The sequence below is a fragment of the Chanos chanos genome, chromosome 9, assembly GCF_902362185.1.
Source record: "Chanos chanos chromosome 9, fChaCha1.1, whole genome shotgun sequence".
NCBI lineage: Eukaryota > Metazoa > Chordata > Actinopteri > Gonorynchiformes > Chanidae > Chanos > Chanos chanos.
In genome coordinates, this window is record NC_044503.1 from 21,084,385 (window position 1) to 21,109,483 (window position 25,099).

Genomic DNA, 25,099 nt, shown 5'->3' on the forward strand with positions numbered 1-25,099 from the left:
TATATTGGGCGATATATTAATAGGCCTGCCTTTCACAAAATAAACATACAACTCCACGATGAATATAGAAAAGACGACGTAAATATAGCATATAAATAAATATAACATATATATTTATAATATTTATTAGTAAATACTTTTTTTTTCAGGAAAACTGATGCATCTCCTGTCAATACAGTTGTGGCCCAGTTCCTCAAAACTACGTTAGCAACGCCCACAAGCTGGCTGCAAGCGACAGCTAGGCCAGTGCAAGCGACAGCTACACAGCGACAAAGCGACTTGGCGACAAAAAGTCACTGTTGGTGCAAGCGCAGGGTTGTGGTGCCTTGCGGATTTGAGCACTGGAAAAAACCTTTCCCGTTAGGGCAGAGATGCTTCTCCATGGTTAGACAGTGGCGATTCAGAAAGCTCTCTGTACATATTGGCATTCATCTTGCCTCCTGTGAGGGTTGAGTGGATTTAAACCATAATGGGAAATTGCCCCCTCCCCCACTGTTCAGTAAACCATGTTCTATGTGCCCTCTGCCACAAATGTGTGTTTTCAGTAATATGCAACCTACAAATAGATACAGCCTGCAATTAGTATACCTCCCCGAGATGTTCTCCGCAGATTCTGCTCTTGACTAAACTCGTCTTGCTGACAATACAAAACAGGAGTTTACTTTGTATAGCCGTTCTCACATATGCACTACGGACTGTAACCGCAGAATCAGGTTCGCATTATGTCTGTAGTTGGCGTACAGCAGCAGATAGTTCGGGTCAGATGCTTTCACAAATACTTGAAATACTCCATTTGGTTTAGGAGGGGGGTGGCGTCTGGGTGGAGCGTGCCTGAGGCAGGACATGACGGAAAAAGTACTCTCCGAAAATTGTAGTGTTTTGTTTACATCAAATCGAAAAAAGCGGACGAGGCTACCGACTTTTGTCTGATGATTTCAGTGTAAAAATGCCAAGATGACTTTCTCTCTCTCTCTCTCTCTCTCTCTCTCTCTCGCTCTCTCTTCCTCTCTCCCTCTCTCTCTCTCTCCCTCTCTCTCTCTCTCTCTCTCTCTCTCTCTCTAAGAGAGAGTGAGGACAAAATTACTCTGTGCTGCTATGAATTGTTCTGTGCTGTGAGATTCTCTGTTGACTGTTGACAAGTGTGTGGCCCACAGGAAGCTCAAATTTGGGATTAAGTGGTGAAAATCCTCATTAAAAAAGTTCACTTCAATCACAGTCAAATGATTAAAAGCTTTTTGGTCAAAGTTCCCATTAAGAAAGGCTGTAATTTGGTTGTTCATTGGGTAAACATGATGATACCATTATACTTTTAGAGATCTCCAAGTAATGAGATTAACACGTAGTGCTCTGTCTTTTCATGAATGCTCTGTGAATTTGAGCTGAATTGATTTCTATTCATTGCTCGATGTTGCGAAATTATGACAGAAACTTGCACACGAAATTGTCTGTCTTATGTTTGTCCAAGTTGTGGGAGTGTTTGAGTTGGTGTAAAATTTTCCATCTGACAAAAATCAAAAAGCTGTGAACTCTACATAGTTTCATATTTCCTCCTAATGTCACACGAGTGTTTCTCTAAATTGGTCACAGTGTAGGCAGGGTGTGAAAGTTTGTATAGCGTATGGAACCGCTGTTAGTGACTGCGTGAATGCTGATGTAGTGTAGGAGACTAAAGATAAGTGAGGTTATGTCTGAGTGTTTCTGAATGTGGTTAAGTGTTTCAACCGTGATGAGTTAGAATTGGCCGCTCAATACAGGACTTGGATCAGCTTTATCAGCCCCTTCTTCTTTCATAACCCACCATGACTAATATAACTCTGCTGACCTCAGATCAGCTGCAAAAATGACCAAACGTCCTCCTGGAGATTCGCTCTCGGCCCTGATCTGAAACATCCGGTCCAGCTTATTTCGGCCACTCTTGTTTTGAAGCGTTTGCCTCTAATCCTTATTTTTTCTCTAATCTAAAAGTTTAAACTGTGTGATGAGTCTCTAGCTGGTTTCTCTCTTCGTGCAGTCTGTGTCTGTTTTTAAGTGGTTTCAAATGTAAGTGGACTCTCAACTTTGTACTTTAAGATTACTCACTTCTTCTCTGTAAATGTACTGAAGATTGAAAACTGTGACCTCTGGAACACCAGGTTTGATGTGCAAGGCGATTGCTTTTGTTAGATCAAGGCTCAGGTCTGAATTTCAATGTGCAAGCGCTAACGATGGTCAGAAACATTCTTTTATGCCCCCACCCCCAAACACACACACATACACACACACACACTTGCATTGGGCTGCTGATTTTCCTGGTGCTCATTTACAGCCAGGCCTCACCTCTGGAATTAATTGGGCAGCAGCTTCCTTCCAACACTCTTTGTCTTTCTTCCTTTCTATCTTTTCTTTCTTCCTTTCTCTCTTTCTCTCTTAAATCAACAAGTGTAGAATTCTGTACTCTTATGCTGATTGTGCTCATACACACACACATACACACACACACACTGCATGAGACAATATGAAACCATACATAATTTTGGGGTTAACTGGCTCGCTACTTAGGCTGTGTCCCAGGGGGCCAACACCCTGGGAGTATATATTAGCAAACCTGCCGTGGACACAAACTAACAAGCTAGATAGTTGATTTACAGCTGGTCTACATGTTCATGCAGGCTCACAAGACTGTTCCTGATCTTGTTTAAGAAAACAATGACTTCGGTTCCACATTAATGTTCTGTGGATAAGCAGAGGAATATATTTGTTCACATTGTCAAGCACACTAATTTGTGAATCTCCCACCCAATAAGTTGACAGTCTTTACTGTTTTCAGCGCAACCAAGGTTTTTGGACGACTATTGCAACAAGAAACGCTTTCCCTTAACGCTGGCTGTGAAGCAGCTCGAAGAGTTGGATTTTAGTGAGAAAAAAAGAATAGACAAAATGTGTGTTGAGAGTGAATTACAAGAAGACACATTTATTCATTTAGCGTTTACACGCTTTTATCCAAAGTAAGTTCTGAAGGCAGGCAGAAATATTTACCTTTCAGCCATTACCACAGGTTTGACACCATAGTAATAGACCGTTCTGGATCATTTTGAGCTCTGGCTATGACTCAGTCACATTCAAACATAAACCTACATACAACCACCCAACACGTGTCACTCTTTATTTGTATTACTGTATCATTTGTCAGTGTATCAGGAAACAGATTAGCCTTTTGAATGGGTGTCTGCTGATTTTGGTCCGATACTGTGTCTGTTTTACATTAGACAAATCTGTAAGTGTTGAGTCAAGTGTTGGCATCCAGAGGAACTCTCTTGGCTGTAGGTTCTGTATTGTCTTTGATCAATAGTAGACTTTACATTGTGGACTTTCAAACTGAGCACTTGAAGGAGGCATTGTTTGTCTTGAACATTATTGTAACCAGCACAAAGCTCCGAGTGACTCTTGATAACTTTTTAAGGAATACAAGAGTCATACCTTTCTTTCTGCTGGGAACTGATGCCTAAAAAAATCCCCAAAGTGCCTTGAGGTGCTTGATCTTTTTTTTTTTTTTTTTTTTGTACGTTTTACCTAAATGCACCTCCTCCGTGTCTTTCAGTTGATTATAACTCTAGGACAGGTTGGTTTCCCCTGAATATGGTTTATGTTGTACGTTGACTGTTTTGGATTGTCATGGTGGAGTGTTGCTTCAGTCAACCTGACTGATGAAGGAGCAGTCAGACAGTGATCTCCTCTCCCCTTCCATTCCATATCCAGTCATTGCTTAACAGTGTCTTTGGTCACGGGAAATCTGTAATTCCCCCCTCAAAAAAGGTACCATTGTTCAGTGGACGTGGTGGGTGTGCTACAAGATGTCATAGAAGACAACGGAAAATGAGAGAGGGGCTTTTTTTTTTTTCAATTTGACAAATGACATTTTTCCTCTGGGTTTTAAAATAAGTCAACAACAATTGTCTAGATGGCTTTTGCAGTGGCCTTATCTTCCTTTTCGTTTTCAACGAGTGGGTGTGCATTAAGTTTCGTTTGTAGTAGCTGTAATTTTCATAGAGTCATCTCTTTGCCACAAACTCCAAAACCCACAGGATAATTGGAACAGGGTGGATTGGATTTTTACAGTTTTTATTTATGTATTTTACAACGTTCTTTTCTTGTCATTTTCCAATGAAGCATATAGTTTATTGCCCAAAAAAGAAAGTGTTGACATCAATCAGACATGACAAGTCATTTGTCTTTATTTTTCCACTTCATCCGTTTATTCTTACTCTTCCGACCGAAGAAACAAAGAAAGGATGAAGTGCTCTCATGTGCTGCTTAAGGCTGGGGCTTTTCTTTTTTCTGGTTTTCATGTCGTTTCCTGGCTCTCAGCAGAGAGGATAAAAAGCCCTTCTTAATCTCAGGGTTTTCCTCCACTGCTTTACCAGCCACAGGCAGACACACAATTATCTTTACACATCCATTTTGTAACTGACACATAGACCTCTCCTTTACATTTTATCATCTCATCATTGTCTCAGACAATAAAATCAGTTCAATAAATCAGATATCAGTACTTCCTCACTATGAAAATGTATGTTATACTTTTTGTTTGAAGTTTCAGGTTTTTTCTTTTTTTTTTTTGCTTCTTGTAAAGCCATCTGACTTGAAAGATGAATGAATTGAACAAAAAAACAAAACAAAAAAAACCCCACAGTTAACAGAAGGATGGATGAATTCACACTGTACTGGTTCAAGTATCTTTTCACTTCATTTAAGAAAAGGAGAAAACACACAACTGAACAAATCAACCTTTTTTTTCCTGAATCCAACTGATCCATTTGGGTTTTTTATCTGATGGTACTGCAGAACAAGTGACCTTCTCCTTGAGACAAACGTAAAAAGACATTTACTTGGGTTGGCAACAGAATACAGCATTCATGTATTACTTCTGCAGTGTCTTTATATTTGTGTATTGGTTCTGTGACAACTGAACACTAATAATGCTAATGCTAGCAGGCATCTCTCAGAGTGTTAGCAATCCTTATAATTTAAACTGCTAACATAGTATCTTAAAAATCTAATTTATTTTTTCTAAATTTTGTTTACTTAAGATTAATTTAACAATAAAACATGAAACACTTCATTTGTGTAAAAGTCTCACCACTTTCCTTTACAAGGCTATGACTGGGGAATCCAAAGCAAAGCCAGTGAACATTCCTGGAGAGCTGTTATTCACTTTGCCCTGTTTTTTGATGAGCACAGAGAGGGGAAAAGCTGGGCCGCCTTTATGAGGAACATAAAGCTAGCGGAAACTCTACAGCTTCTGTGTGTGTGTGTGTGTATGTGTGAGAGAGGGTGTGTGTGTGTGTGCACCAGTGTGTGGAGAGGTGGTTGTCAAAAGGAAGACGAGAGGCGCTTGTTTTGCGACCAGACCAGTGACCTTTCTGGTATGTTCCGTCGTCAGGCTGAATCCCTGGACAGATACATTCTTTTCCCGCCGAAAAAAAAAAAAAACTGCCCACATTCCATTACTCTGACTGCCATCAGCCTGAAAACAAATTTCCGATCACCTCTGTGACTCCACTGGTCTTGTCAAATGTTCAGAGATGATTGGCAGAAAGTTTTAAACTGAAGAGACAAGCTCTCTAAATCTTTGATTCTTTGGATTGGTTTGAATGCTGTCTTGTTCAATTGCCTTGTATATGTTAGAGTCAGTCAGAGGTGAGAAAAATGGGTCTTGATGCTCTGATGAGAGTAACTTGGGAAGGAAACTGAATTTGTTCTCTTTTCTCAGCAAATGTGATGTTTGTCATGTCACATATCTAACAGTTTTATTTATTTATATTAAAATATTACAGTCACATTTGTCGGGTCATGTATCTAACAGAGTCTGTGTACATGGATGATATGGTTGTTTTTCATTTGTGTAAAAGACTCACCACATTAAGGTCACAGCCTTTTCTTGCCTGCTGGCAGAGGGGGGTGGGGGGGTATAATCAAAGAAGACGAATGCCCTAGAGTCAGTGTTTGTTGGTTCTGTGTGTGTTTATTTAGACAGACAGTAGGAATGTGTCTGTTTTAATAAACACAGTCACTGTGGGCATGTCTGTAACATTGTTATTAATGTTAGAGCTTCAGTGACAGCCATGTCTAACCCCTGCCCTGAGGCCTACAGACTACTGATGAAGTGTATCTAAAAAAAAGGAACATATATTGGTTCTACATGTATTTCTAATGAGTAATCTATTCTTGACTCACTCACTCACTCATTTTCAAAGCCGCTTATCCTAATTAGGGTTGTGGGGGTGCTAGAGCCTATCCCAGCATGCATTGGGTGAAAGGTGGGGAAACACCCTGGACAGGTTTCCAGTCCATCACAGGGCTATTCTTGACTCTTCCTCATTATAGTATATTATGCCACTGACTTTTTATCAAAATATTTTTAGGTCTGTTTTGGGATGCCTGGGTATGTATACAGATCGCTTAGTAAAGTTTAGAAATTAAAAAAAAGAAAAGAAAAAAAAAGTCATTTCACACAAGAGAGAACTAACATCACAAAAAGAAAATGACTTGTAGTTTGAGAATGAATGAAGAGGTGAAGTGGACTCTTAATGTGCACCAAACCGATCCGGTCTGAAGAGAAGGGAAAGTGGTTATTTACAGGCAAAGGTTTTTTTAATTTTTATTTATTTATTTATTTATTTTGAGCACTGGGACATGTTAAAAACACAAAGCGTGACAAACTGGCTAATGGAAATGCCAGTACTGTGCTATGGTGTGTCTGTACTGTCGCTTACCTAAAACCTCAGGAGGCTGACAGAGAACAGCATGTGTTTGATCGTTTTAAAATAGAAAAGATATTGTTTCAAAACCGATTTTACACACATACACACACACCCATACACATACATATCTCAGGCATAAGGAAACTGCTTAGCATAAGATGGCTTTGTAAGGTGTGTGTGTGTGTGTGTGTGTGTGTGTGTGTATGTGTGTGTGTGTGAGTGTGTGGAGCATTAAATGCCATGTCTGCATGAACAGAGAAAACATCATGAAGACTGTCACTGGTAAAACTGACTCGTGTCAGTTTGAATTCACATGCTGTGTAGCTTGTTTGCTCTCGGTGGGCTCTCTAACAGGCCTCGCTCAAACAGACAGACTCAGACTGACAAACAGACGTACACTCATAAGCTTAACAGTTCTTCCCATGTTAGAAGTTCCCGTTTTAGCCGCGCAGAGTTGATTGCTTTGATCGTTATCTCCTACAAAGCTGCATGAAGACGCACTCTGTCAAACCACAACAGTCAAAGACCCCCCTATCTTTGTTTGCAGAAAGCCACAAGACAAGCAGTGTGCAGTGAGCAAAGGAGGGTGCGAGGAGCGTGTGGGAGATGGTAGGCGTCTTGTGCTTAAAAGAGAAGACAGAGCGTCACAGTGCAAAGAGCAAACTGGTCAAAATTTGATCACTTTGCCCTCATGTTAACACCTACACAGCCATCTCTGTGTTAAGATTTCGTTTTGTTTCATAAGTTACTCAAGAGACTGTGGTTGGCAGACGTTACGTCCTCCTAAAAAGTACTGTCCCGGCACAAACACGATTATGGGTGTGTCAGACTAATCGTTTTCAGATTAAAAAACAAAATCTGGAAAATTTAGCGATTATTTATTTGTTTCTTCTTTAAAAAAAAAAAGAAACGGATTAAAATTAGAAGTTAGAGTCATATTAGAGCATGTCTCTGTGTTTGTGTGAGAGTGTGTGTGTGTGTGTGTGTGTGTGTTTGTATGTCTCTGTGTTTGTGTAATGTATGTCTCTGTGTTTGTGTGAGTGTGTGTGTGTGTGTGTTTGTTGTGTGAGAGGATATGACAGCTCAGCTCTAATTCTGTTTATGTGGCTCAGTTGGGGGCGGACCTTGAAACATGTTTGTTAAACACTGTTGCTCCAATGACCTTTAAAAACGTGTGTGTGTGTTATTTATATGCCTGTGCCCACATTATCTGTCAGCTTCCATATGGGCCTATGCAGACAGTGTACGTATGAGTGAGATTATCAAATCAAGTGTACAGTTTGATTTTAGAGTGTGTGTGAGATGTTCACACAGGCCTTATGTCGATGATTCTCAGTTTATAAACACATACCCACATAAACTCTTCAGCTCCCACAGTGTTTTAATGGCCTGCCGTAGTCACTTCACTACCAAGATTTGTAACGTGAAATTGATGAACTAAACACAGTCAGAATCATCTCAAATACAAAGGTTTTTCTCTGGATTCTGATGCTGTTTCTCTCAGTCTTTTTTTGTGCTCACATTGTATATTAGTGATTAAAACAGAAGACATACCCCTTATATGTTCCTAATACCAGTTTGTAAAGCATTCTTAGACTGGCCCAAACTTGATGCCTCCATCCTGAGAAATGAGTGCCAACACAGGGAGTTGGTGAGGGTGTGTGTCCGTGTCCAGTGAATCTGAGGTGGGGCTGAACAATGGCTTCCTCTGGTGCCTCTTTGTTTGAGACTCCTCCATGTCAGGAGACCTGGGTGGTTCTGCCAGAAAAACGAATCCCAAATCAGTGCAGGAAGGAAGGCAGCTTGAGCTGTGTGTGTGTGTGTGTGTATGCGTGTGCACTCCCTACCCCGTCTTCTGTAAACTCACACGCAAAACTCTCTCTTCACTCTTGGTCTCTGCAGTGATTTCCAGAGTTCGGCACTGGAGGCTGATTATGTGCATGAGGTTGTTGTCGCAGTGGAATGGAAGAAATATACGTTTTCATATTCACAGAATAAATTTAAGCTACTTATTTGTGAAAAGCATGTATTTGCATGTTCTTGTAAGTTTAATATCTGAAATAATCAACATGTAAAGCCCTGTAACTGATGAAAACCTGGACATATTATGGAACCTTGATCATGTCACATCTGATCATCCAGTCTGTATTACTGATTTGGTTTTGTGTTAGACTTTCACTTAATACAAAGTAGATTCTGACTGTTAATGCTCCACCATGTTTCTCAAATAGTTGAACAGATTCAGGCACAAGACAGTCGAAGGAAAGGAAATGAAATGAATTTTGCCACATGCCCTGTCCACAGACGCTGTGTTTTCATACTGAAACTCAGTAAGCATGACTGGCAGTTCAGAGGTGTTAACTGACTAATCGATGAAGATTGGAGTCTGTCCATACAGGAAGGATGTGAGTCAAAGCAATAGTCTAAACAACAGTGCATTGAAACAGTGGAGACGTATGTTAGCAGGAGAGTATGGACAGTCTACAGGGGTCCTTCTGACAGAACCCTGGCTAAACTTAGTGATCAGTTGGTTAGTTATAGTTACTAAGGTTTGTGATCAGTCGGTTAGTTATGGTTACTAAGGTTTGTGATCAGTTGGTTAGCTGTAGTTACTAAGGTTTGTGATCAGTTGGTTAGCTGTAGTTACCAGGGCCATAACCAGGGTTTAAAAACAGTGAGGGGGGGGGGTGTCTTTGGGTTTAGGCACATACAAACCTTACATACATAGAGAGAAACCTGTTGCTATTTACAAGAACCAAATTAATTGTATTTTACTTGTAAGGTACACCATCTGAACTGGGTTGAACTCAATAACCTCTCATGTGGCTTCCGTATTTGGGGATGTTGTTTGTAACCTTAGCTAGGTATAAAAATAAAAGAAAAACACTTGAGAGTCAAACCATTACAAGCTAATGTCATTATACACTTATATTAAGTTCCAAATTTGGCTTTGAAATGTTTTGTAGGCTTGCTATTATTGGTACCGCCACCTACATAAACTGTTTTTCCGTCAGTGGTGTTGTGTGAAACTAGCCTACTAACTAGCCTACTAACTAGCCTACCTAGCTAGCCTACTAATATGAAAGAAAAAGCCTAGTCTTCATCATGGCCACAGTATGCATATTAAACGTTTCATACAATTGCATTTACTTTTCTGTTTCTTACAGATAACGGCTTAACAATCATTGCTTTGTCTTGCCAGTTCACACACAAGCCACCTGCTTTTTTTTTTTTTTTTTTTTAGAATAGATGAGCAGTGAATTTATCGTCTGCATTTAACCCATCCTTACAGACTGGTGGTCAACACACACACACACACACACACACACACCAGGCACAGGAGCAATGGGCAGCACTTCTGCACCCAGGGAACAGTTGGGGGTTAGGTGTATGTTTCCTGCTGGTCCTGAGAATAAAACCAATGACCCTTCGGTCACAAGCCCGATTCCCCAACCTCTAGGCCACGGGCTGCCTGTGCTGCTGATGGTTACAGGCATGATAGCTAGTAAGGTTAGTGATTAGTGAGATAGTTACAGTTACTAAGGTTAGTGATTAGCTGGCTAGCTGCAGTCACTCAGGCACACAGGTGCCGAAAATGTTTTACTTTGTTCACTCTATTCAGCTTTGTTCTAGGCTACCTACACAAAAAGGAAATATTTTGAAGATACACAAATATTATTTCTATGATTTCCCAAACATTATTTTGTAACTTTTCTTTCCTTTTTTTTGGATGGTCTTTTCCTCTTTGTCTCTCTCTGGTGTTTGAAATGGGTTGAGAGCATGATAAATGGTTGTGAATACTAACCATTTGTCTTGTGTGAGGGTAAACACAGCTAGAGGCTGTTCATAGACCAGACCCTTTTATTACTTCATCTCTAACGTTCATTTTTCCTCTTCATAAAAAGTGCCGTGAAATATTTAAAATATATGTGAGCAAGTGAGGATAAGAGATAAGGCTCGGAGCAGTGTGTGTGTGTGTGTGTGTGTGTGTGTGTGTGTGTGTGTGAGTGTGTGTGTGTGTCTGTGCTTCATTATGTTTTACTTATTTGTGTATGTCCATGTGTTTGTGTGTGTGTGCTTAGCTTTGATTCAAACTGAAATATCATTTACTAGCATGGCAAATCAATACTACTTATCAACTGTTGGTGACAAACACAAACCTCAGTCAAGATGTGACATCTAACTCTCTCTCTCTCTCTGTCTCTCTCTCTCTCTCTGCAGGTGACTGTGTTTATCTACACAGACCTGATGCTGGTGACCCGTGAGGATGAACCAGGCCGTTGTAATGTCCTTCAGAACCCTCTGTTCCTCAGACAGCTCCGACTGCAAGAGGGTGAGTGGACCCTGTGTCCATACAGAACCATCTGAACACTGATCTCAGTCAAGACATTGTTAAGAGAATGGAAGCACTGGTTATAGAGTCCTCTGCTCAAAAAGTGTGTTTGCTTTAAAAGATACAGCAACTGTGCTGAAAATTGTGCTTGACAGAAAAACTGTCATTCTAGTGAAATGCCCAAACTCTGTGGTTTCCCTATGTTTCCCCATGTTTTTTTAAGGATTTTTTAGGGATTTTGGTGTAGGGTGAGCCCACAGCCTGGTCCGAATGGGGCATCTTTACTCCTGCACTGACTGACTCAAGTCAGAATGGTGATGAGAAAATAAAGGTTTATGGTGAATATAGGTTCACTGTAGAATGCAGGTTTATGGTGAGTACAAGTTCATTGTAGAATAAAGGTTTATTGTAGAATTAAGGCTTATGGTGAATACAGGTTCATTATAGAGTATAGGTTTATGGTGAACACAAGTTTATTGTTGAATACAGATTTATGGTGAATAAAAGTTTATTGTAGAATACAGGTTTATGTTGAAATACAGATTTATTGTAGAATACAGGTTTGTGGTGGAATACAGGTTTATGTTGAAATACAGATTTATTGTAGAATACAGGTTTGTGGTGGAATACAGGTTTATGTTGAAATACAGATTTATTGTAGAATACAGGTTTGTGGTGGAATACAGGTGTATGGTAGAATACAGGTTTATGGTGAATACAGGTGTATGGTAGAATACAGGTTTATGGTGAATACAGGTGTATGGTGAATACGGGTTTATTGTAGAATGCAGGTTTATGGTGGAGTACAGGCTTATGGGAGAATACAGGTTTATGGTGGAGTACAGGTTTGTGGTGGAATACAGGTGTGGCTACTATCCTGTGTCTGGAGGTTTGTGTTGTTATGAGTATCAGTGAGGAACAGTTTAGGATTTACAAAGAGGCAAAGAAGTCACCAACGAGAATGTGTATTATCTTCGGTTCTGAATACTCTCTTTGCTATCTTTCTTTTTTATACTTATCTTCTCCAATGTGAAAATCATTTAGCAGGATCCAAGCAGTCCAACGCTTCATATACACTCACCTACTCCATTCAGAAAAAGAATTTTTTTTTTTTTTTAAAAAACGGGGAAACAGTTAAATGTTTTGGGGAGATGGCAGAACAGTTCATAGGGACTACTAGCATGAATACCGAATACGTGTATATTTACAGTCAGTTAGGGCCAGAGTCCAAGTCTTTGTCCTCCAAGCTCATTACTGTATAAACAGCCGTGCAGCACTTGGACGCTCCAGGCGGCTATCTTGGCTCTAAACTGTCTTGGCTCTAAACTTCACTGACAAATGAGATCAAATAAACATTTCTAACTTTATTCTCCTGTGTTTAAAAATCCAAGAAAAAGGGAAGTATGGAAGCCAGGGCTGCAAAAAATAGAAGTAGTCTAGATACAGTTTAATCAGTGAAAGGACACACACAACCAAAGAAAGACAGCGACAGTAAACATTTACAAAACTTGGAGACATATGCCATTATTTGGCATTATATAGTCACAGATTTATTCGTTCTGATAAAACTTCACCTTTGACTTTCTCCCAACCTCAGACCTGGTCATTTCTAATTTAATTTTGTCCATTTTATGCAAAAAATCATCTCATTTTATCAATTTATTGACATCATCGGATTTTATACACTTATAGATCTGTCACGTGCACTGGATAATCTTAAACTTTCTAACTTGTTACTGAAATTTTCACCTCTGTGGATTTATAATTGCAGAATTGTTATAAATGGTTCATACGTTTGGTGGAGACAATTAGAAAGTTCTGGACACTGATTGGTCAGATGTGTTGTTTGTTGTTGACATGTCTGAATGTCATTTCAGATGATGGCACCTATTAATCTTCCTACATATTCACATCAGAGGACATCGTAGAGCAGTTTTATTTAGAGAGTGTGTTTAGTAGGGACATTTCAGATAGTTATGTTTGTCACAGTTAGTGCATTGACACTGAATGAGACTGTAGTGCTGACTGGAGAGCAGGAATATCCCTTTGTTGTTGGGGGTGGGGGCTGGAGGGGTTTGACAATATGATTAATCCCCGGAGATAAGAGGATACGTTTACACTGATGATAACCCCCCGCCCCGACCCGCCCAATCGCTCTGACCCTACAGTTCATCAGATTCACTCAGTCCATCAACACACACACACAACCACACACACATGATCACACACACACAGTTCCCTCTCACGCTCCTCTCCGATTTCCCACGCTAATGACCATGAGGAGGCGGTGAGGGGAGGTTGGTGTCACAGGAAAAGCATGTTCCCATGGCAACGCCCACACCTGGGGGCCAGCCAGCACCCAGACAGCCTGAAGGTCCCCGGCGCCTCTTCTCTGAGCACTCCGAAACAACAATGAGGGGCGTGGTGGATGTGGAGACTTACACGTGCCTGACAGCAGCCACCGTCCAACCCAGCCCAGTGTTCCTGTCCTGGGCACGACACGACCACACAAGCGCCCCCTCCCTCTCTCTAGGACCATTCCTTTAATTCTGTGTCTGAGTTCACTGCCTGGCAATGAACTCAAAACTCAGAACTCAGGCGACATGAACTGGCCTGTAACTAGGCAACCTGCCAGTTTGTAAAAGGTCAAACTGATTTGGGCAAGACAAGATACTATAGTTTCTCTCTGTGAGGGATGGAATTTTATGATTCATTTTATGATTTAAAATGAAATTTGTTTTCATCATTAATCATTCTTTTAGTTATCTTTTGTGTGAATACTTTTCATGCCTCACATTTTACAAAATTCTGTGGATGGGCTCTGGTAAACAATGAATGTGTAAACATCCATTAACGCTGTGATTTGAATTTTATTACAGACTACCAAAAAGAGCAGTAGTACCCTCAGCTTGTCTGTGGGTTGGGACTCTCGTTGTTTGCTTGTTTGCTTTGTTTGTGTCATACCATTGTTGAGGTTTTGAACGTGCCAGTTTCGCTGCAGGTTGTGGCAGACTTTGTGCTCTCTATGCAACAAATTAGAGGCCTGGGCAGAATATTTCAGTATGCGGTCTTAACTGAGACAAACTTGCCTTTAAAAGTGCAGAATAAAATACCTTCTTTTTCAGCTTTGCTGCGTGTAGAGAATTGGTATGTACAGACACACACACAGACAAACACACATGCGCACACACTCACACACACACACGCACACATGCACACACACACGCACGCACATTTACACAATTTCTCTTTCTCTGCACCTGTGCACATGGACAGACAAACAGACAGACACATGCACACGCACGCACACACATTGATTAGTGCCGGAGTGGGATATAGCCTGAGAGCAGAGACAGACGTCAGGGTTGGTGTCTGTTAAGCAGCTGGGGTGGTGATGAGGGGTGTGTGTGTGTGTAGCGGTAGAGTTCCCCCAGGCACAGTGACTCATGTCTGGTCTCGGTTAGAGCCAGCGCTCAGGCTCGCTCTGGATCTCTGGAGACAGAGCATTGATCGCTTTCACTGCAGCCACCTCATCCCACTGGGCTAATTCTGCGGTTTTTCACTGCTTAAAAAACTATTCAGCTGCTCTGGCTGGGGGACCTGCCTTTTCATCTTAAACTGAATGATCTTCTGTTTTCGGCACATTATGTTATACTAAAACAGGACTGACTCATGCATTCTCTAAAAACACCTTCAATTCTGCGTGCTTTGTCTTCTTTAAAAGAATGAAAAACTAAAAACACACCTTCTGATAGAGAAATATTCAGAGTTAATGAAACACAGATGTGACTGCACTGATTTTTTTTTTAACTGATTTCTTTTTTCTTTTCCTGATGCCCTTCAACATGTTTCTTTGTTTCATATGAGGAAAGAAAAACCTAGTAAATTCCACAGACAAACTCACAATGCGTAGATTAGCATGTGCAAGCTAGTCTTAGTGAAGAGTATTTTATTGATTTTTTTTTTTTTGTTTTCTGGTTCATTCTCTCCCTAATTTGGGATCCCCTAGTGTGAAGGGACTTCCAGTGGAGTCTCATCTCACACATGAGACACCTCAGTGCACGCTGAATCAGGACCTAACACAAAATTAATCACTGTGTCAGGACTTCAGAGGTGTGTGAGTGTCAGTGATCCCTGGAGAGAAGTGAGTAAGTGTGGCTCTGGTTGACACATCTACCCATGGGAGCGTGGGCCAATTCTTTTCCTTTTGGTCGACAGTTTGGACCCAGCTGAGATCTGAGCTGTGAGTCTCAAATGAAGGACGGGTGTGCGTCTGTAGAGTTTGGTCTAATTTAGTCTTACGTGTTGCTCTACCAGTCACCTTTTCATTCACATTATTGGCTGTCTTTCTCTGATTTTTTTTTTTTTTCACATTCTTTGCAGATTTCCTGGATGTACATATGATTAAATGTAATTAGGTAACATAGAATTACAGTTAGGTAACTTCTAGCATGACTTAGCATCTTCTAAACTTTGAGTTACACTCGGGATATATATATATATATATATATATATATATATAAATATACCTCAATACTTTTAAGATGCTATAACAGAATGCTAGAAATAAGGAGCACTTATATAGTGCTGAACTCAAATGTTTGCAGTGACGTGCATCTTGACAGTGTTTGTTCGGCATCTTCCTCGACCGAACGTGGACCTTTCTCAGGCCCGCAAGAAGTCTAAGAGTGACCTCTGCTGTTTAGATGAGGAACTGCATATTTTCAGATCCCAGGTGATTCAATCACTGAGTTTGAGACGTGACGTGAACTCTGGTCACGCATGTTTATGTTCAGAAATATAAACTAATGCCGCAGTTTGGTTTGGTCCATGTGTCCAATAACCTTTACTCTCACACTTAAGGTGCTGGTTATTTAGATACATTTCAAAATATTCAACCCCCACATTTAATAGTTGCTTTATTCTGATCAAAGCCACCTGTGACACTTTTTTTACTGACTGTGGTAAAAAAAAAATGATATGAACTATTTTTGAAGTTATAAACCACTCCATTTCTGTTAATGATTCACATATTGTCATTAATAGTGCCAGACAGGTTTGTTCTACAGAACATTTTGAAGGGGATGGATTCTTTCAGCTGACTCTCTCTCTCTCTCTCTCTCTCTATGGAATGATAGTTTGAGTGAGCAGTGAAAATTGAAGTAGGTACAGTTATCTGAGGACACATCAGATGTCTCTTTCATTTAATAAATTAGCAGCTTCCTACCCAGCCCCTGTCGTCTACAGACTCAGTGTTCTGTCTCTCACAGTGAATCTTTAAGTCAGAGCGTTTAATGAATTTTCACAGTCAGGAAATCCTCCTGTTGTCTTCTTTCAGGGGATGTGTGACAAACACCGTGGTTTTAGAAGAGAAGTGCAACATCATGGAGGGAGAAACACAGAACTTCATTCAATTTTTCACCTCCAGTGTGTTAAAGGCCTGTTGTTTTGTTTTGTTGTGACATAGAGCTGATCTGGGGTCAGTTTTGCCTGGTTTTGTGCGTATTGGCTGAGGCAGAGAAGCGAGACCCTGAGTCAGGTCTTTAGGACTGAGTGTCGTCACATTTGTCTTAGCTGCTGCTGCTGTGGCAGAGATTAGCATCGGTCCAATGCCGTTAATCTCTGTCTGCATCGCTCAGGGCCCAATGGATTGAACTGAATGAACGACAGCTACTTCTTGGCAGGCTAATCTCTAACCTTGATGCTGAACTCAGGGCACACACACACACACACAGACACACAGACACACACACACACACACACACACACACACTCACTCACTGTCAGACACACACACACACACATTCTCTCTCTCTCTCTCTCATGCACACACTCACTCTGTCTGTCTTCCTCTTCTCCCCTCTGTCTCTCAGACCCTGGCTGTGCTTTTCCAGGGAACAGTCATTAAAAGGCTGAGAAGGGCAGATGGGCAGATAAGTGTTAATCTATGTTAACAGTGTAGGCTTGAGACAGAGACGGGGGGGGGGGGGGGGGGGGTGGAGGGTGGGGCTGCTGACAGGAGAGAGAGAGAGAAAGAGAGAGAGAGAGAGAGTGTGTGTTGAGGTGGAGAGAGACAGGGGGAGAGAGAGAGTGTTGACAGGAGGAGAGAGACAGGGGGAAAGAGAGATGGCACTGACAGGAGAGGGAGAGAGAGAGAGAGATCAGAGTGACCAGAAGTTTCTCTGGTGAGTCTGCAGGTGGGCAAGTAGCAGCACAGAACATTTGATTTCATTACAGACATTACAGCAGGCACAGAATTTTAGCACACCATAGAACACACACACCATAACACACATACCGTAACACACACACACTCCATAACACAGATTATAACACACACGCACAAGCATGCGCACGTGCACACACACACACACACACACACGCACACACACACACACTATGTCTGCGCGTATATTTTCTGTGAACTGCCGTGTGGGCTTACACAGGCAGTGTATGTATGAGTGAGATTATCAAATCAAATGTAGAGTACGATTTGTTTTCGAGCTCTTTGTTTTGACTCCGCGATGGTCCTCTTATCGATTTCTGGTAATGCAAGGCAACAATTTATCTCTCGATTAGCGGTGGAGCTGCCTCTCATGGAGAGATTGATTGAATGTAGCACTCTGAGTATGTCTTAGAGCCAACATTAATCATAGCTTTAAGCTGTAACGATATCATCTGAATCTTAAAGAACCTCCAGGAATCTTAAGGTATTAAAACAGGCCCCCTGAAACTGCTCCTCCCCTCCATCTGACAGCCGAACGGAGGAGCAGAGATAGTCATCAGAGAGCCGTCGTCTCCTGTCAGCGGTGAGTGACGGAGGGGGCCTGAGAGAGGGGCGGAGTGACAGGGTGACAGACAATCAAGACCAGACGCTCATAAATCACGTTTATTTGAAGTGAGATGGACAGGGGAGAGGCCACAAGGAAATAAGAGTGATATGTTAAGGAAGCGAGCATGCTGGGAATTCAAAATACACTGTGTGCGTGCGCGCGCGTGTGTGTGTGTGTGTGTGTGTGTGTGTGTGTGTTAGTGATGGTACATTTCATTTGCCTAAACTTCAGTATTATCTAATACTGACCGTATCTGACCTAGTAAACAAATGTGAACTCTGAAGGCATTTCTAATGCACTTCAACCAAACAGACGAATAAAACAAAAGAGCTACTGTTGCGTTTGATGCCCGTTGCTATATTTTGACTCTCTGTTTGTTCCCTTACAGATCACGCTGAGGAGCTCAAGTTTTATCTCATCCACATGACTGAGGTAAGTTCTCTGACCATGACAAGAAACTGAAGGGCTTTAGGACCCAGGGTTACTAAATGACTGCCCTGTCCTGTGTGTCTCCTTTTATGTTTAAAGCTTCAACAGGTTGTTGCCTTGACACTTCTCTAAAATGGAACGTCTTCTAACGAATAAGCATTTTAAGCTGTTTTTGTCAACTCAGTTGGACAGTTATATTGAGAGAGAAAAGTTTCATGCGTAGTGCTTAGAAATTCATTGCATGTGGAAGAATCTAGACATAAAAAAAAAAGAAAAAAAAAAAGAAAGCCCATTTCACCATCTATTTTCTTTTGTCCCACAAATAACCCCCTGATCCTCATCCTAACCGTGATCTTTCCATTTTTATTAAGATCTAATTAAACCATTCTGCCTTCCAGTCTTTCGTTCCAAAACCTTCCCTTGCTCAAGGCCTCTCTGATCCTTTCTCTCACCCACCCCCCCCACTTTAATTTCCCTTTCCATTTCTTTCTTTTTCTGCTTGATTATGACATGTACGTCATTGGCCCGATTTGCACTGCTTCTTTTGAAATTCACCAAGCATAACCTAATTAAAACCTGATGAATTTTTAAAATCGGCCTGCTCTCCTTTTAAACACACCAGACAGTGCCGGCTAGAGCCGTCGATACTTGCCTCTCGGCCACAGAGGGGGAAAAAAAAAAGAAAAAAAGAAAGAAAGAAAGAAAGAAAGAAAGAAAGAAAGAAAGAAAGAAAGGGGAAAAAGGAAGTGAAAACGAAAATATGCAGTCTGTCCAATTAGTCCCCTAAAATAGTCACTTGTTTAAGCATTATGCCTCCGTTAGCTTTTGAAGTTTTTTTTTTTTCTCTACCCTGCCCCGCCTTTTTTTTTTTTTTTTTTTGGAAGCACAACTGTGCAGTGTTTTCCTCAGCCTGCTGGAGTTTTGAGTGGAGCTACACTTCTCTCCTGAGCTGCTCAAATGCACTCAGCTCTTCACACTTACTGCTGCTGACAGTGACGGTGGAAATGCGGTAGAACAAACTGAAGTTCAGCGTCATTAGACTGAGATAAAAATGAAGTAGTCAGTGAGGTTGTATAGAAGTGTTACCGCAGATGGGGTTTTTTTTGCAACAAAACTAGTAGAGAAAGGACGTTCTAAGCCACCTGTGTGTCGTTCAAGTTAAAAAAAAAAAAACATACAGAGCAGTAAAGAAATTGCTCTAGCTGGACAGTCTGTCACAGTAAACGTCATTTCTCCTTTCTGAACGGCTGTAACGATGGGAATGAGTCGGTTGCAGTGAATATAGGATGTATACACATTTCACTCCAGTCGTTTCTCTCGGATCACATTCTTGGTGAAATGACTTAGGAATATCATATTCACAACATGTTATGAATGCAAATATCAGGCTTTAGTGTCATAACTATGGACACAGAATGTTGCCTGCACTCAAAAGAGACATTTTTGTGTTACTGTCATTCACTAGTCAGGCATTCATGGAATGTCATTGGTACTGTATGAGGCTGATGGTTGTGACTGGTTGTAGTACATTATATGTAGATTATACAGCGTTATTAATGCTCTTCTGAGACGTTAGGCGTGATGTCATTTGAAAAGTATGTAAAAGCACTTGCTGATGGCTATAATGTTATGTTCTGAATTGTAATGTAGTGTAGTGCCTCTGTTCTGGGTGCCTAGTTTGGGGAAGTGGTTTGGTCTGGTGGTTTGGAATAGACCACAGGAGCACCATTTTCAAACTAACAAAAAAGAAAAAAAGAACTAATCTACCTTAACCCTAACCCTAACCTGGAACATACTTCCATTTGTGAGACTATTTTTACTCGCTCATAGGAAAGACAGTGAAGTCTGTAAAACTGCAAATCTATAAGTGCAAATGAACTGCTGTACATGTCAGTAATGTGTTATAATTATTTCATTTTCTGACGGTCATTTCAAATACACCATTCCTTTTTGCTTGGCAGTTACAGCACAAATCAAACAGGGGTACCACACGTTATCAGTCGTTTACCTCACAATGTTTTAAGGCTTTTACTGTAGATGGAGTAAGACTTACACTAATACATGCAGTCTTTTTTTTTTTAACTTCCATCACTCACATACCTCTACTCCATTGCTCGGGATAAGAAAGTTTTCGTAAACTGTAATGTTCTAGAATGTTCCATCCCCAACCTGCGCTGAGAGTGTATAGATGCTGTGTTCAAAGCACTTGACACAGAGGTGTAATAGAAATGCGTTTTTGAATTGAACAGGTTCAGACAACATTGGGAAATGGAATGGTTTTCACCACAGCAAGACTCAGAGCAGTGGATTACATTACACACTAGCCATCAGTGTTCACATGGCCAGTCATGTATGACACAGCACTGACCGTTTTACTATTCCAATCTCTAGATACCTGAAAACAGGTACATGTTCCTGTTTATATAAACAAATAGAAAATCTAAAGGCGATGATGGTCTGGAAAATGTATTTATGTTTGCCATTTCTGCCCACCTCCCTTTACACTGTGAAATGTACTGTGGCATATCTTTTGTGTGCTGTTGCGGCGTAAGATCTCTGTCTCTCTGTCTGTCCTGTCCTGCGGCTGAAGCTAAACTCAGCCTGTCCTTCACAAAATGTGAGAGAATGAGTACTTTTGCTGTCAGGTCATTCCAGAACAAGCTTATTTGTTTTTTCAGTTCCTTTGAAAGGCTTGTAGCAGCCTCTTCAACAGTTTTTATGAGGCAGTGAAACTCCTGAGGAGCGCTGGGTGGGTGAGGTTCTCCATTCGGCACACGGAGAAATTGCTTGCGTCCGGTTTCAACTCGCTCTGCATTCACATCATCTTCATAGTGTTCGGCCAGCAACTGATGTAAAATGTCTGTAGTGGACGTAGTCAGACAATTTATGGGTTTCGTTACTGCTCAGCTTATCTGTGACACTTCTCGTTTTCTTTTCTGCCTTTTTTTTTGGAAGACCAGAGCTTTCTTCCAGTCTTTTACAGAACCTATTCTTCCAACCTTCTGAAAAGAAAAAGGCCAGCTGTGTTTTAGAGGCCAGTGCTTCTGTCTCAGAGGAGTCCTATCTGACCTAAGTTTTCCCAGCTCTGATGCATTGCTCTTAATTATTTCTATTGCCTATGTGTATGTGTTGGTTTGTGTGTGAGTGTACATGTGTGTGTGTGGGTGGGTGTTCTCCTTGACATTTAGGGACTACGTTGGCCAGTGACAGTATTTTAAATAAACAGTCTCTCTAAGCACCAGGTCTTGACCTGGTCATTCTCTATCAAATGTCAGCTCCTTCTCAATCTGATACAGTCTTCACAACTCAGTAAATCACTATGTGCAAAGCAACGTAATCGCCAGTTCCCACAGACCCCATTGTTATAGCCGGCATTCTCAGCATCAGCGTATGCCGTAAGAGTCTGTGTCTAGCTGTAGCTCCTTCCTGCAGAGCAGTGAACAACAAATATCTCTCACTAGAGGTTTCCAGTGTGAAAGTGTGAAAGAGGCCGTCAGCCAGAATGTTCCAACAATATGTATGTGTTGCAGCACGATTGAGGCTATTTGCACAGCATTGCAAGAGAGATGCTTTGTCATGGTTTTTATGAATGAATGGTTACATAGCTGTAAACGCATCCTACATGCCTGGAGACATGACTGAGTAATAACTTGACTTCAGATTTTATCAATGTCAACGCCACTTTTTCTCACGTGTCTCACTTAAACAGTCAGTTAGGTCAGCTCCTTCAAACAAAACAAAAAACAAAACAAAACAAAACTAAACAAAACAACTCTCCTGTTAAACAAATTTTGATCTGATATTTAAATTTTCAAGTTCCATACATTCTCATTAATAATTGCAAAAGAGAAAATGTTGCGGTACCATCTGCTGTTTCTGAGTGAAACACAAGCTCAGCTCTGTTCTCTTGATTTTCTTGTCTTTTTGCTTCTTTTTTTTTTTTTTTTTTTTTTATTTGTTATTCTGATCTGCTGGCCTGTCAGACTCAGAGTTGTTTGTCTCCAGCTGTTGTTGTCAAAAACATCTGTCAGTTTAAAAATCCGCCAGCATGCGACTGGCCAGAATCACAAGCCCGCTAATCCCTTCCCCTCTGAGGATAATGCTCTGTCCATTCAGCATGTGGTGAACCATCCTGACGCTTTTGTTCCGTGGCATGAAGCTGGATAACATCTTTCCAGAAAAGCCACTGTCAGGGACAACACAAATGAGATATATATATATATATATATATATATATATATATATATATATATAAAAAAGAGGCTGATGGACAAACTTAATGAAATGAAACTCGGGTTGGACTTAGAAGAATAAAGAAATGGAGACAATGCTAAAAAAATGACCAATTGCTAGACTAGCAAGGTTAAAAAATGTCTTGAGATGAGTGACGTATACACAAGCACAAGACCAAGGAAAAGAGAAAACAAAACAGCAGGATTTGGGTACTTTAGATAGTGAGTCCCAGCATGAAGACTCAGGTGTGGGACAGACTTCTTCTGTGGTGTCTGTTCAATGCACTATGCTCTGCTGCCACCTGTCTCATGGGATGTCTCATGACAGCTTTACTTTAAACATCACAGTACAGCTGCAGTTTTAACCAGTTCAAACCACTGGTTCCTTTTTTTGGAATTGGTTACTGTTCTGGCCAATTTATACTTCTGCGTCGAGTTTTCGCCTTAGCTACGGTGTAAGCTGTGCGTAGCCATGTAGCCTACGCCGCAGCCTGACACGCACCTCCCCAGAAATGTAACTACGCATCGCTGCGACGTGTGTCGAAGCAGAACGCAACAACTGTGATTGGTCTGCTTGGTAGCAGACCAGTCTGCCTCAATTGGTTCAGTTGTTGTACACACCATCTCCTCTCTCATGTCTTCGGTTCAACGGTGGTACATGCTATGTCTTCTCTCTTAACTGTGCTGCAGTGATTTCAGTAAAAGTAACCGTTGTTTAACATTTATAAGCTTCAACTCCAACAAGATCCGCTCAGTTTCAGTCGCCACTGAAAATTTTAGAAACTAATTCTTTGAACACAAAACTTGCTTTACAGATACTGCTGTGCAAGGAAAATTCCAACTTTTTATTTAACATTGTTCTCGCCATCGTTTGTAATGCACGAAGAAAATCAACACAGTGGCATAGAAATCCCACCACAAACTAGCGTTTTGGTGATGTAATTGCAGAGCGATGCAGACACACCAACGCAGAAGTATAAATGCTCAGAACAGTGTAGGCCACTCGCTTAGGCTATGGCGTAGGCTCCGCGTAGAGCCTACGCAGAAGTATAAATCAGCCTTTAAAATGGCTTTACTTGCTTTTTAATTGACTTGTTGAGTGAATGTATAATTTCGATTGAATGGGAGCCTTCCCAGAGCACACTGCCCTGGCAAAGTGGTCAGGGGACGAAAACGTGTGTCAGTTCTCCTCTGTGTCAACCTCTGCATGATGTTTCTACCTCTCTCTCTCTCTCTCTCTCTCTCTCTCTCTCTCCAAAAAAAGTTTTAATTTAGATCAGATTTGGATGAATTACTTCTCTGAAATCAAACATGGTTAAATTTTGTTAGTCACCTTTAGCATTCTTTTAGCTTGTGTCAATCGTGGTCTTGGTGGCAGTTTTGATTCAGAATACAGGGGAATGCTTTTTACTTTCTCTATAAATGAGGATAAATTCACATTAACAAACTTACATGCTTTATTAAACCACTTACAGTTAGACACTTGCCAGCCACTGGATGAGCTTAATGAACTGGGTTCTCTAATGTACAGATGTAAAACTTAAATTGAACTGATTAGATTTGTCATTCACAAACAGGCTACTGCTGTACCCCAGGACGATATAGCAACAATAAACAGACAAACAAGCCTGCATAAACACACAACACATGCTGTAAGATGCTATCCTTGTGTTTCTGTGTCACCTTTCAGAATTAAGTTAAAGATGTGTTTTACTATTCACTAGAATAACATAAATAGCAAACTTGTAAAAAGAAAGTTTTTTATTTTCAGTGATGTGTAACATCTTTTCAGAAGAATCTGTTTTGAACTGTTCTATTCTATTCTATTCTATTCTATTCTATTCTATTCTATTCTATTCTATTCTATTCTATTCTGCTCTGTGTTCCTTTGCTGCTCCGTTGAACTTTTCTAATGTTCACGTAAATCTGTGCGTGTGTGTGTGTGTGTGTGTGTGTGTGTGTATGTGATTGGGTATGCGAATGTGTATGTGTGTGTGTGTGTGTGTACACTGTATACCCCAAACATGTTACCTCAGACTGTGGCCCACACTGAACTGTCATTATTGACTGTATATTTAGCTGGCCTTTTAAGAGCTTCCTCATTATCACTACACTGAGAGACTAAATGACTGGAGATATCACCACTTCCTATCCCTGCTACATCCACTGCACGTGCACGACCATGCACAAGTTCATCAGTGCCGCTGTTATGTCATTGGCTCCAGAATCCTGACGGAGTTTTCACTCACTGTTTGAGTGAGAGTTTACATTTAAGGAGCACATCCTCATTGCTCACTCTTATAGGCACAGAGAAGACATCAAATACACCCCCTGCTGGGTCATGTGACACCCTCTTTCTCTCAGTCTAATTGATAATGAAAAACCATACTAATTGCACTTATATTCTCCGCAGAGTCCTCAGAGTGCTATGAGGAGCGTATACTAAGTCATAATTTTCATTTGTTTATTTATTTATTTATTTATTGATTTATCCACAATGTTCGTGGACGCTGATGAGATTTTAATTCAGTT

At 40.9% G+C, this 25,099-nt stretch overlaps 1 protein-coding gene across 2 annotated transcripts in view; it reads left to right on the plus strand.

Moving 5' to 3' along the window:
- The window catches only part of rgs3a (regulator of G protein signaling 3a), a 165,171-nt gene that overhangs the window by 51,072 nt on the left and 89,000 nt on the right, over positions 1 to 25,099 (plus strand). For both annotated transcript variants that reach the window (XM_030783538.1, XM_030783539.1), the window contains 2 exons: positions 10,962 to 11,073; positions 18,295 to 18,338. In XM_030783538.1, the coding sequence (XP_030639398.1) occupies positions 10,962 to 11,073; positions 18,295 to 18,338 (156 nt within the window). The remainder of the gene's footprint in view (positions 1 to 10,961; positions 11,074 to 18,294; positions 18,339 to 25,099) is intronic.